This window comes from Accipiter gentilis, chromosome 23 (genome assembly GCF_929443795.1).
Source record: "Accipiter gentilis chromosome 23, bAccGen1.1, whole genome shotgun sequence".
Taxonomy (NCBI): domain Eukaryota; kingdom Metazoa; phylum Chordata; class Aves; order Accipitriformes; family Accipitridae; genus Astur; species Astur gentilis.
The window spans coordinates 4,443,932-4,457,797 of record NC_064902.1 but is presented as its reverse complement, the minus strand read 5'-3'; the positions used below and the strand labels follow the sequence as shown (position 1 = coordinate 4,457,797).

The 13,866-nt window shown below is 57.7% G+C and overlaps 1 protein-coding gene across 1 annotated transcript; it reads right to left on the bottom strand.

Annotated features, from left to right (window-relative positions):
* Nucleotides 1-6,752: 6,752 nt before the first annotated feature.
* On the bottom strand, nucleotides 6,753-11,186 carry LOC126049899 (coiled-coil domain-containing protein 81-like). Its single transcript, XM_049827026.1, has 9 exons — nucleotides 10,976-11,186; nucleotides 10,173-10,234; nucleotides 9,566-9,719; nucleotides 9,056-9,312; nucleotides 8,582-8,667; nucleotides 8,078-8,166; nucleotides 7,869-7,992; nucleotides 7,346-7,469; nucleotides 6,753-6,899 (listed from the first exon to the last, which is right to left on the bottom strand). The coding sequence occupies exons 1-9, from the start codon at nucleotides 11,052-11,054 to the stop codon at nucleotides 6,753-6,755; spliced, it is 1,122 nt and encodes a 373-aa protein (XP_049682983.1). The 5' UTR covers nucleotides 11,055-11,186.
* Nucleotides 11,187-13,866: the final 2,680 nt, after the last annotated feature.

The following is a 13,866-nucleotide window of genomic DNA, read 5'->3' as shown; positions in this document are numbered from 1 at the left end:
TCTGCCCTTGGCGAAAGACCCTGAACTCTCGGTCAGGACTCTGGCAGCGGAGGCCATCTTCATCCTGATAAGAGAGATGCCAAGATCAGGATGGAGCCTGCAGTCACTGTGCTGCTGGCCCCTGGTGAGCCCTGAAGAAGTGAAATCCTCCTCTGAAAAACAGCTGTATTTTACGAAATTATTTTTTTTAATAAAGCTGGAACAACAAGCCCAGTCCCATGCTGTCCTTCCCATGGAGAACACCCAGAGTGTGCTGAGCAGACAGTGTCATTCCTGGCTTGTGCTGCTGCCTGCAGGACAGCAGACCGGGACCCAGGGTGTCCTTGCGGCAAAGCCCCAGCTGCTCCGCTAGACCACAGAACCCGGAGAGGAGGAGGAGGAGGAGGAGAGAAGCTTTAGCCCAGCCTGCCTCTCCTGAGACATCTCAGGGCACCCGTACTCTGCCAGGTCGGCAAATTGTCGTTTGTCCTGGCATCAAACCCCTCTCTTTTACAGGGGAGGTGTGCTGGTTTGGGCTGGGATAGAGTTAATTTTCTTCACGGTAGCTGGCATGGGGCTATGTTTTGAGTGGGAACAAGGGGTTATACCAGATGTCCCGAGGGGGGACAGCCCAAAACTACATAAACCAAGTGGGGCAGGAGCAAAACTGCCTCCAGTCACCTCGACTGGTAATCTGGCAAAGCTGTGGCTGATAGAAAGCTGACAAACCCTGGAGGCAGGAGAAAATGTGGGTCACAAGTGGTGTTCCCCAGGGCTCAGTATTGCGGCCGGCTCTGTTTAATATCTTTATCAACCATCTGCATGAGGGGATGCAGTGCACCCTCAGCAAGTTTGACGACGACACCAAGTTGGGAGGGAGGGTTGGTCTGCCTGAGGGTAGGAAGGCTCTACAGAGAGATCTGGACAGGCTGGATAGATGGGCCGAGGCCAATTGTATGAGGTTCAACGAGGCCAAGTGCCAGGTCCTTCACTTCGGTCACAACAACCCCATGCAGTGCTACAGGCTTGGGGAAGAGTGGCTGGGAAGCTGCCTGGTGGAAAAGGACCTGGGGCTGCTGGTTGACAGCCGGCTGAATATGAGCCAGCAACGTGCCCAGGTGGCCAAGAAGGCCAACGGCATTCTGGCCCGTATCAGAAATAGTGTGGCCAGCATGAGAACGGAGGTGATTGTTGCCCTGTACTCGGCATTGGTGAGGACGCACCTCGAGTCCTGTGTTCAGTTTTGGGCCCCTCACTACAGGAAAGACATGGAGATGCTGGAGCATGTCCAGAGAAGGGCAACCAAGCTGGTGAGGGGCCTAGAGCACAAGTCTTACGAGGAGCGGCTGAGGGAGCTGGGGGTGTTTAGTCTGGAGAAAAGGAGGCTGAGGAGAGACCTTATTGCTCTCTCCAACTACCTGAAAGGAGATTGTAGTGCGGTGGCTGCTGGTCTCTTCCATCAAGTAACTTGTGATAGGACAAGAGGAAATGTGTCCACCGGACAAGCCCACCAGGACTGGACCCCTCGGCTGACCAGACACCTCAGCTGACTGAACCAAGGCTGGACAGACCCAGGACCGGTGAAATCTTTCTCTCTTCCTTTTTCTCCCTCTGTCTTCTTCTCTCTTTCCTTTTACTTTGCCACAGTCCCTACACCTCATCCATTTCAAGATATAAACTGTTGACCAAGTCTGAGACCAAGAGTAGATCCAGCCGCCCCTAGACCCTTCTCTGAGGAGGAGTCTGGAAAGCAAGGGGGTCTGCTCTGACCCTCCTGACTCAACGGGAGGGATCTCCTTATTCCCTCAGTTGATGTATATGGTTACACGGTTTACAGAAGTAGTCTGATGCCAATTCCTGTTGTGAGAAACCCTGCCACCTACTACCACGCCTCCCCAGTTCAGTTGCCTTCGGTCATGAATAAAATCTCTAACCGATCGTTTGGTGTCGTTTCACCTTAATTTAGCCCGAGGGAATTTCAAATTAAACACGACTCCCTGGTCTGTCCAGTCTGGGTCGTGACAGGCCCTCACTGCTCGTCCCCCAAAATCACAGACCCCGGCCCCAGCGATTTTTGACACGCTTCAACTCTGTCTCCTTCTCGATAAGGCTATAACCCATTTCCCACCCTCGTTGCCCAGGTTAGTGAGAATTGGAGCAAAGTGGCAAAGCTCCTTTCCTTGGAAAGTTGAGGTCGGTGTCACGTCTGTCTTTGTGACATGAATAATTCTGCAGCTTATGTTTCTACAGTAGCCAAAGGCCTTTCCCCGTTCCTCAGCTCCAGGTCCTGTTCTCCAACGTGATTGCTGCTGCACCAACTGTAGGCTTCCTTCTTGCAGAAAAAGCCAAGAAATCCTTTTTAAGAGAAACTGCAAACACCTGGTCAGGAACATGCTCCTCAGAGCTCAGGAGAGCCAGAGCAGTACCCGTTACTGAGGGCTTGAGTCCCGTCATACGGCCTTTAGAGCAAAAAACCCACACATGCTCTACGGCAAGGTAACAGGGGGCCTGGGAAATGTCAGTCATCCAAAAGGATTTCCCTCCCGTTGGAGACCAGCACGTACCTTACTAGTGCAGGAAGGAGAAGAAATTTGGTTGCAGAGTGACGGCTGAACAGCTCCGCGGAATTTGGGGCAGAGCTGGAAGGCTGAATCAAAGCATAACGGTGACCAAAGCGCAAAGAGAATCCCCTGGCCTGGCTGTACAGATGTGAACTACCCTCTGCTCTTCAGGCAAACTACAGGTGGTCTTACGGTGTGTGCATTGAGCGCCTTCCTGACAGGCCTTGATGCAGCATGCGAGTTGCTTCATTACAGTAGGGAGCAGCTGTCCTCTCTGAGGAAGGCAGGGGAACCTGGGAGACCCGATGGGCTTTCCTGCCAACAAAGAGGCCGGAAAGGAGGGACAGAGGGTCCAAAAGAGAACTCGGTGGCAGCGCTTTGTCCTTCTGCTCTTGCCTGCTGTGACTGGGAAGATGTGAGCTCCAGGCGCCTGTCCTATGGGCTGTTGCATCATACGGCTGATGGGGAGCTGGGGACGTCCAGCTGGCAGGGCCAGACCTTGATGAGGTCTGCACGGCAGAAACATGCAACGAGGGAAAAAACTGATGTAATTTCTGCGTTTAATCTGGCAGCCTTGTGTTCTTATACTGTTGGGCTGACCTAATAATAGGAATGTAGCTTTGAACACCTGGAACTTCTTTTTCGTGTCCTATTTTCCAGGTGTCTCTCAATCTATGGTTTTCCTCCTAGGGAGGGTGAGTCGGGCCCGGTGTTAGTCAGCAGAATTTGCTGCTGGCGGCTCTCAGTTAGCGAGGTTTAGGAATACCTCTGTGGTGATGCAGATTGTGGGAGTTTCTCCCTGCATCCGTCCCCTCTCCAGCACTGAGGCAGGCATTGGGAAAGCTCGGTGCTTGCCCCTGCATCAGTACCTTCATCTCACTCAGAGGTGGGGATACAGCACTGACCTTCCAGCACCAGGAATTGTCAGGTAGGCAGAATGATCCCCCCGTCCATCCAGCGCTGCAAAAAAGAACGCCTGCTTTCTAACACTCCAAAATTGAGCCTTAGAGAGTTTCTGAAGCGCCGACTTAACGGTAACAGTCTCAGTTAATCCCAGGAGCCACAGGCCCTGTACCTGCTGCCATCGCCTCCTCTCCATCAACTGTTTTCCAGCCTCTTCCACCTCACCCCAGCTCAGATGCTCAGGGCTGACGGGGGGCTGGCGACCCTCGGGGCAGCCGCAGGAACCGCTCCGACCTTGGTTGTGGGGTTGTCCCTGGGGCTGGGCGCTCGGGCCCAGGGCTGGCGACCACGGAAGGGCCCGTGGGCCGTGAGGAATCCAGGTCCCCCCCGAGCCCCGTCCACGCTGGGAGATACCTGCCCCTGCCCCTGCCCCTGCCCCTGGTCCTGGTCCTGGTCCTGGTCTTATCCCCATCCCTATCCCTATCCCTATCCCTATCCTTATCCCTATCCCCCTCCTCGCCCCGGCTGCCCCCACCCCATCTCTCCGCAATTTCTCCTCAGGCTGCTCAGCCTCCCGCCCCCTCTATCTGTGACTGACAGCCAGCCTCCGGCTCCGCTGATTGGCTCAGCCGTGGCCAATGGCGCAGCTGTTGCCAGGCCGGCAGGGGCAGATGAGGCCTCTCCTCACAGAGCTGCCCCCTGCCGCTGGCGAAGGTGGACGGATGGATCCACGGAGGGATGTCCGTGACTTTTTCTCGGAATGCTGTCCCGGAGCCCAGCCAGAACTAAGGCCGTGCCTTCCCCACCCCGCTCTTCCCCCGCCTTGTTAGGTCTCCTTGTTGCCACCAGCTGGTTCCCAAGGCTGGGCCCGGTCCGCTCTCCTGCAAGCCAGGGCTGTGGCCTTGGCTTTTCGCCCTGCTCCCTCCCCTCAGCATCCTCAGCTCCACCACCTCAGGGTCACTGCAGCCAAGGCTGCTGCCGACTTTCAAATCCCCAACCAGTTCCTCCTTGTTCACCAGCACCAGGTCCAGCTCAGCACCTCTCCTTCTGGGTTCCTCCATCTCCTTGCTTCCTCCATCACCCGTGCCAGGAACTGCACTCTAGAAGCGTTCTAGATTGCCTAAGCCCTGCTGGACCGTCCTTCCAGCAAGTACCAGGGTGGTTCAGGTCCCCCATGAGGACCAGGGCCTGTGAACGTGAGGCTTCCTTCTTTACTGGTTTGAAGAAGACCTTGGCTACCTCTTTCTCCTGAACAGGAGGTCCCTAGCAGTTCCCTGCTAACACAGCAGCCATCTTGGTCTGTCTGCTGACCCTGAACCACAGGCTGGCTCCTGTCCCACCCCAAGCAGGAGGCAAGTACATCTCCTCGCCTTCCCGGCCGGTCCTTCCCGACGAGCCCGTGTCCCTCCACCGCAGCCCTCCCACGGTGCCATCTATCCACCACACTTCGTGGTCCCAGCGTGGTCACAGCCCTGTAATCCCACGCAGATTCTGGCCCTGCGAGTGGTTCTCCACGTTGCGTGCGGGAGTGTGCGGGCACTTCAGGGACGCACCAGCTGTGCTGGTTTCCCTGGGAAGGGGGTGAGAGCCTCCTCCACCGTGCTACCTCTGTGTTGGGATGCGCGGGAGAGGGGCTGCACGTGTTTGCGCTGTGGGGTATGCGTGGACTTTACTCCCTCCTGCCCCTACGAGCCGTTCTGGGATCACGCACGGGGGGTGTGTAACCCCTTTAGACCATCACCAGGCACAGACTAGTCAGTCCAGCTGGGAACAGCCCCAGAGCCCTTTATTTTGTATTTTTAGGTGGATCTGAGAAGCTGAGAAGCCTCCCAGCCCCTTTTTGCTAATAGCCACTGCTACAGCCGCCGCCTCCGGCACCTTCTCCTCCACTGCGGTACCAGCATCGCGTGCTAGGGAGGAAGAAAGAAAGCCTGTGACCGTACGGACAGGGAGAAGGCAGAGAAATCCTGCAGGCGTCACTCAGGCCACCGGTGATGGGATCTGCTTGCGACGAAGCCTCCAGTTGTCTATGAAGAGGGGAGGCCCCTGATGCCCGAGGCCCTGAGAAGGTCCCAGGTGCAGCTGATGAGCCTGGGGCTGAGTCAAGTGGGGCAGAGACCTTGGGGGTCCCGTACAGGGGTGCCCCTCGGGGCAAGGTGTCTTGGGGCAGGACTGTGCGAGGGGAGGACGTGCTCTCTGGTTTGGAACGGGGAAAGGCAGCCATCGGAGGGATCCCTCTGTCTTCAGCCAGGACTTTCACGTCCCACATGGAAAGCCAATTCTAGGTGCCCAGGCAGCCCCCTTGGCTGCCAGGGAGGTCCAGCCCAAAGCCAGCCTCCAGAACCTGCTTCTGTCTCACCAGGGGTGTCAGAGAAATGCCCTCTTTCCCCCAGGGCTGCCCTCGGTGGAGGGACGGGCCTCGCAGCCGAGGAAGCACCATCCCTCTTTGGAGATAGTTACCAGGGGAACTGCCTCTGCTGCTCCAGCTTCCGCTGCTTGTTCTCAGTGACATTCCTGAAGATGGTCCTCCGTTCCTGATGCGGCTCCAGCCTTCTGAGGACCTGGGCCGCTCGTGGGGAAAGGTGGCTGCAACAACAGGGAAACGTCATCCCTCAGCCTCTGCCGGAGACCCCGTCTGCCTCTGCCCTCGCACAGCCCCTGCACCCACCCGGTGCTGCGTGTACTCAGCCTTTCACCCTGCGGTGAGCTTTGGGTCTTAGCTGCGGGGGTAACCCAGGTCATCCCCGCGTTAGGAGACATCGGAAGGTGTCCTACGCAACCCCAGGACGCAGGGACGGGGGACACGGACATCCCTGCGGGGTCACGGCCGCTCGAGTGCCCCCAGGCTGCGGCCGGAGCCGGCGCACACTTACTCAGGCTGGAGTCTCTGCAGCTGGGCGGCTGCTGCCATCTCCTCTGCTGGGAGAGGGCTTTCAGCCTTCCTCCACCTCCTGCCGACCTCCTTTCTCCTGGGCTGGGCTGGAGGGTGGGGAGCCCGAATGCCTTCAGTGCTGAGCACCTGCCGAGGAGGAGACGCTGTCAGCAAACCAGACGGCAAACAGAGGTGCCGTTTCCCAGAGGACCTCTCGAAAGGAGCCTGCAGCGGGACCTGGGAGCCGGGAGGCTCAGCACCAGCGTGCCCGTCATCACGGCTGACAGCTGCTTTTGCCCCTCGGGTCCTGCTGCCAATCTCTCCCTCACGGAGATGAGCGGGCAAACCCCTGCCCTGCGGCTGCGTGTCAGTCCCGCTCCCACCCCCCTGGAGACCTGCCGCCCCGACGGAGAGGGCTGCTGCTGCTCTCAGCGGTGTCAATCGCTGCCCTGTACCTGGGGTGGTTGTTGGTCCTCCCCTGCAGACCAGGCCTCCCATGCCGCCCATTCTGCCTTTGCTTGCTGTCGCCGCTCTTCCCACCGGGTCTTCACTCGCTCCCACTCTGCAGACAGCTTCCAGACCTCCTGGAGGGGACAGAAGCGCAGCAGCAGTCAGGATTAGTCTCAGCTCCCGGCAGGGCTTCCCTCGGGTCTGACCCGCGTTGGTGCCCCTTGCCTCAGCCGGTTGGTCAGCAGCGCTTTGGCCCTAACAGATCGGGGGCCGTGGAGTCACGCCAGGCTCCTCAACTCATGGCAAACACAGCGGAGTGACCAAAGACCTCCACTGTCAATGACCTAGAAAGGACTTGTACATTTTCCATAGCCCCTGGCCAGAAGAAAAAGTGTTTCATGACAACCCGGGGGCAACAGCAGGCGGGAAGGGTGTGCAGCACCTTCCTTTTCCTGAAGAAGATCTGAAGGAGGTGACGATGAACGCACACCAAGGGACCCTTTCAGGACGGCTCTCTGCACAAAGAGGCTTTTGCCGAGTCTCGAACAGCACGGTAGTTACAGCAAGGCAGAGCACGTACCTGCAGCGCTCTCCTGCAGCCTTCAGAAGACGGGAGCGCAGCGGTGGGCCTGGCTGGAGGAGCTGGCTTCTGCCTGCTTGCCTCCTTCGTCCTGGGGGAGCTGCCTGGACATGGTGGGAGCAGACTGCAAAGAGACACCAGGAGTCGGCGTGAGCGTGGGGCAGGTGGGTGCCCCACGCTCTCCATCTGGTATCAAAGCTCCCCAGGCTGGCAGAAGAAGCGGTGGAGGTGGGACCGTTTCCCATGGCAAGGGGGGGCCTTTCCTGAGCCCCATCAGATGGATGGGAGAGGACCACCTCAGGTCTGCTGTAGGAGCAAGCAGAGTAATGTGGCGTGCGCTCAACCTCCGCTGCCTTCCCCACTACGGGGCCTGTGATGGGGCAAACAAGCTCATGAAAACCGTGGGGCACGTGCCAGGCACCTTCCCGAGTCCCTACAGACGGAGTCTCCAAAGGGGACATCTCTCCTACGTGGGCGCAAGGGTCCCCTTCATCCCTTCCACCCCTTCCCACAAGGGTCTCACCTGGCAGAAGGCTTCTTCTCCGTGTCTTGCTGCCTGGTGCCCGGCCCCTGGTTTGGCAGCGCGGGGAGGGAATACTTCACCCGCCTCTCCAGCAGCTTGTCAGGCGCCTGGCTTCCCTCTGTACCTGGGAAAGGAGGAAGCTCTTCAGAGCAGCCCCGTGGGGAGTGCGTTTGATCCGGGCTCTGGACAGCAAGGACCCCTTCCCGTACCTCTTCTGACCCTGTGCTTTTCTGCAACCTTCTTGTGCCAGGCGGAGAAAGCCTTGGACGCCGATCTGCTGATCACCAGGAACTGAAACCTGGAACGCGAATGATGACACAGGCTTGAAGAATGGTGACCTCCTACCTTCTGCAGCTTGCCAGCACTAATCCTCCCGACTGTCGTGCGAGGCGTCGCATCCCTTTTCCTTTGTGGCCCTGCACAGGTTTTATCGGCAATCTCCCCCAACCCAACGCTGCCTCACCATGTGCAGTTGGCTCTCGCTGATGGCAATGACAACAGGCTGGGCGTGAGAAACACGATCACGATGCCGGGTCACTCCAGGAGAATACACGCATAGTGCCAGCTCAGCATTAGTTAACCAGAAACCAGTCGCTTCACGATTGATCCCTGACTCGATGCCGAATGTCAAGCCCTGACAACGCGTGCTCCTGAGCAGGAGCTGGGAAGCCGCCCGCTCGGCCGGTCAAGGGCTGCAGAGGAAAAGCACTCACCTCGGGAACGCGTGGGCAGGAGCAGCCTGCATCTCCTGAGCGGCGGTCGCTCCACCGGAGACAGCTGCCCCAGGCATCCACAGCCTCTGCAAAGTGACACAGACCTATCAGAAGGTTTCCAAGGCAGTTTCCTCTTGGCTCCCTAAGGAAGCAGACCTGTCTCCCGCTCCAAAAGCAAGCCGCTTCTCCAAACCTCTCCGCCAAATCCTCCTCCATCAGCGTTAGCCCTTGCTCTGCTCTGGAGAAGCTGCACAGCCAACACTGAGACCGCGTAATAACACCGCTGGGCTTTTTGTAGGGCAAGGACCCAGAAGAAACTTTCTTTGCTAATGGAGAAGTCAGCGGGGGCAAGCACGGGGAAAGGTGTTTGACTGTCCTGCCACGTCCAGGCTGGCCAACGGCGACCGGGTTGCTCACCCTTCCTTAGGCTTCCCAAAGACACGGAAGCAGCCCTCAAAACCTCGAGCAACTTACAGTGTGAAGCAGCGCAATCCGGCTGGCCTTCCTCTCCAGCCCTGTGACGCAGTCAGAATAGAACCGCATGCACAGGAGGTCGTCGTTGCAGGACAGAACACCAATGTCCTTGAAGGCGAAGGAGAGGCGCTGCCCGTTCTTCAGTTGGGAAGAGTACAAGAGGATGGTCTCTTGCACGCAGTCCTTCACCACGTGCTGTGGGAAGGAGGTGGCTCGCGACAGCCACTTGTAGTTCAGCGGCTTGATCTTGACGTTGCCTGCGAGGAAGAGGAACGTGGTCACTGTCACAGCAGGCCAAATTTCCACGTAAGATTCATAACAAAATGCCAGAGGGAAGGGTGCTCACAGAAACAGCCCTTGGGGAGCAGTTAGTTTTGGGGGAGCTCAAGCCACCCCCTGACCTTTAGAGGCAGTTCCCTACTTCTCCCAGCCCTTCCCAAAGAGCCGAGAGCACACGTTCCCCCCCCAGACATGGAGGGGGAAAGCGGAGGGTGGCCGCTGCTTTCTCACCGGGGATAACCACTGTGGGGAACGCGAGCTCCTGCAGACACAACACATCAAGCTCCAGTCGGAAGACGGGTCTTCGAACCACATACACCTCTTCTTTGCCCTGGAATTGCTCTTGGACCATAGCGAAGGTCCCGAGTCCTGCGACCAGGACACCCTGCCCAGGAAAAAGACAAAAAGGCTGATGAGCGAGTACTTCAGAGATGGGAAAAGTAAAAGCTTAGGAAAAGGCCTGTGTTCTCCATTTGTTTTCTTGCCCTCCTCAAAATATTCGCTAACATCCCTTGGCTAGAGAAGATCCCAGGCAATTCCAGCACAGGGAGGGAATACCCCTGGGACTGATTCCCAGGGATTATCCTTGGCGTGGCACCAGCATAATTGCCTGCCTCTCTGCTCGGCCTCTCCGCTCTGACCACAGCGAAGGGTGAAGCCCTATCGTGTGCTGAATTCTTTCTCAGACTAGATCTGGACTTGGTTTCTCTCCCGGTTGACCAAGAAGCAGCTCTGGGCACACGGGCTTGTCTCAGTGTGCCGCCACGATGCTCAGGGAGGGCTCGCTTCCCGGGGTGCAGGCCCTCTGGGGCAAAGGGGGACCAAGACGCCAGCCTACCTTGTCCTGCTTCAGCTGTCCCAGGATGTACGCAGACACAGCATCCCAAATAGCCACAACGTCTGGAAAGCAAAGGAAAGAGGTGTCGGGCTCCGGGCCAGCCAGCTCACAGCCTCTCGGCAAGCTCCTCGCCCAGGGGTTGACAGATGCCAGCGTCCGCAAACAGCCCAGACAAACGCGGCCACGGCTGCGGAGCTGGGCTGTGCCCCAATTTCCGACTGCTAGCCGTACTCTGCTCCCGGGGCAGGGCTGGGGTACAAATGGGGATGTGGGAAGGGCTCAGGACAGGGGCTGTGGCCATCTAACCCCCAGAAAGCCTTGGCACCCCAGAGCCCAGGACGTGATCTGCCAGCATGGTGGCACAAGGGGGTCCCACGGGGAGGACGAGAGGTTCTCCCAAAGGAGACTTTGTTCAAGGGAAAGGGCTGATTTACAGCACAGGCATTTCCAGCCAGCTCGCGAGAGCCCTGTGGGAGCTGTAGCTGTCCCCCCCAGCCCCCGGGACGCAGAAGCCCTCTTCATCCCAGAGCCAGAACCCCACGAGGGGCCAGCTTCCAGGGAAAGCTGGCCCTGGATGGCCCCCCTCGCAAGGGGACGGAGCCATTCCCAGGGGAGCCTCAGGGCTCCGGACAGCACCAGGACCTGGTTGCCACGTCGTCCCCCGAGTCCAGTGGGACCCCCAGGCAGGGCTCTCGCAGCAGCCCCCAGCCCTGTCCAGTCACCCCCACAGCCCGGCAGCTGCAGCTTTTTCCAGAGGCCAGCCCCCGTGCAACCCCTCAGAATGGAATTCCCAAACCCCTTACCCTTGGTGGAGAGATGCAGGAGCGTGGGGAACAAGCTGCTGAGCTCCAAGCTGATGGCCACGGTGCAGCAGCCCTCCATCGCGCCTGCCGCTTGTCCTCCGCTCAGGAAAAGGGATGCTCTTCGCAGCTCCGTGCCCAAAACTCCTCTCCGACGTGCCCCTGCTACTCTGCCGGTCACAACGGGTCCCCCCAGCGCAGCCCCGCTGCCTCCCGATCCCGCTTCTGGCTGTGGAGCAGTTCTGAAGCGCAGCAGTGGGGAGCCCCTGAGCAGTGCCCAGCAGCGCCCAAGCCTCGCCGGGAAGTGCCGGCAGCGCTGGGGAGACCTCCCTGGGATGCGGGGCATCCCTCTGTGACATCAGCCCGCATCATTTGAAGGTGCATTATGACGCCAGCAGGGAGCCGGCACAGCTGGGGAGAGAGAAGATGGATTTCCCTTCTTGTCCTGGGAAGCAGTCATCCCCGTCCTCTCCGAGTTGCTCCGGCAGAGCTTGCCGCTACCTGTGCTGGGAATCGTTGGGATGAATAGCCTGGCTTAGCACTAGAAGCTAAAGGAGTTGAAGCCTCAGGCCGCGAGAGCTGAGCGAGAGTCAACTTTTTGATAAAGCTAATGCTGCTAACCCAGAACTAGCTGAAACTGGCAGATGGGAGCAGAATGAAGACGACCAAGGAAACGATTCCAAGAGAATGACATAACTTCAGAAGAATGCCAGCCCAGTGTGGAATAATTGCTGGAGGTGACTTATTGATATGTCCCCCCGCCTCTCTTAAGGGAAGGTGAGCCTCCACGGTGGAATACAGTGGATACGCACGGAATCTGTTCCATAATAATTCCCTAAGCAACATAACCTGCAACCTTAGATGTCAGCAACACAAGGGGAGCTTGGTGTGCTGACTCTGAGGAACAACACAGAGGGCGGAGCAGAGCGGAGACACCGTGGCCAGGCTCTGCAAAATCACCGCAGGGATGGGGAACTGGAACCATAGGAACAAGAATGGAAGGTTCCTGCATTGAATCCACTACAGCAAGGAGGCGAAACAATGGGGTTCTGTCAACGCTGTTGTCTTACTTCTGATTTGTAAGCGCCCAGCTCTGGAGTACTGACATGGAACTTTGCTCATTATAATAGCAAAACACACCTCTGTCCCAAAAGCTACCCGCCTCTAAGGTGCCACCACCCCTCACTGAGCATGCGCTCTGAATTTTCTCTAGCATAGGCCATTAAAAGTAAAGCGAGGAGATTTTACACCAATCATAACAAAGGTATGTATGACTAGAGTCACTCAAGCTCCACCTAAAAAGAAGAAAATAGTATAAAAGGGCTTAGAGAGGAGGAATGCTGGGGAAGATACCATCGTAGACAAGTCGGGAGGACATCGCTGACTTCTGGCATCAGTCAAGGGGCTGAACGTCTCCTCCCACCCCCCACCCCCCAATGAGATGACTACTGGGTGAGATTCGGACCCTCAGTGATACCGAGTGCTCCCCAGGAAACTCAGAAAACTCTGTAGAGTTTTTCCATAATTTAGTGTGCTTGTAGTCGACTGCCTTATTATTTGCACGTGCTTTGCAGACAGTGTACGTGTCACCGGCAATCCAAAAGAACCTGTACTCCTGTTGCTTTAATAAACTGTACTATTCATTAAAATCTAGCCGTGATAGCTCGCTGAACGTGACTAAATTGAAAGGACAGTGCACTATCAGTGCATCTGTAATCGTGATAGTTCAATAAATCGAACGTGACCGGACTTAGAGTGCTGAATTGTGCACCACTCAGAATCTAAGCCTGGCCGCCCCCAGCCCCTCTGATATCTGAGGACAAGCTGGAATGCACGGGCGTTTATTTTCTGCCAGACTTCATTACGCTTTAATGCACCAGTCCCCTTGTCACCATTACTGTGTCACCGTGTAATCATCACTGTGTCACTATCACCGTTGCCATGTAACCATCGCTGTGTCACTGTCACCATCACCATCACTGTGTCACTGTGTCACCATCACCATGTCACTGTCACCAACCCCACCATGCAGTACTTGGCCCTCTGGGAATGGGGACACCATTAGTGTCAGTGTGTCACCATCACCACCTCACAGTACCCATCCTGCTGATGGATGGCGGCACTGTCACCGTGCCACCGTCACCATGTCAGTGTCACCGTCACCGCCCCGCGGTACTCGCCCTGCTGCCGAGTATGTTCGAGTATGGCTGAGGGCTGGTGCGGAGCCCCTACGGGCAGGACATGGCCTGGGGGGTGTCCATGCTGCAAGGTGGGGGCGGTAAGGGGGGGACATGTCACTCTCACTCCTCTCGGTATCCACAGACTCCCGAGGGGTGCTTGGGCTCCTCTTTAATTAGGACATAAGCAGAGTCTTTGCCTATGTCTCAGGATGACGGGTGATGCCATCCAGGCCCCAAAGCCACCAGCTGTGGGTCCTATACTGCACGGCGGCGACTCGTGGAACGACCGACTGTCACTCCCTGCTCTACCGCTCAGGGCTGGGCTCACACCACCAGATCCCACAGCTCCAGCTTCCTACCTGGCTCCCGCTTCCCAGATTGCCTTCATTGCAAGGCTGCCGTGCAGTCTGATGGAGCGAGCGAGTATTGCTCACGCTTATGAACCGCCCCCAGCAGGCAGGATGCCTTGGCATGGGCTGCGTCAAACAGCCGTGCTCCTGGGATGCAGCCGTCACCTTGGGCTGCAGGTTCCTCTCTTGCTGCTCTCCCTCTGCACCCCGGCTGCATCCCTCTTCCCGGGCCACTTGCTCTCCCCGGACGCCTGCTGCAGCTCCACCTTCCTGCACAGGCTTCTGTCCAACTTCCCCAGAGGGGACAGACCCATCGTTGTCTGCTGCCGCATCCTGCGACTCTCCTGCTTGGCTTCTCTCATGG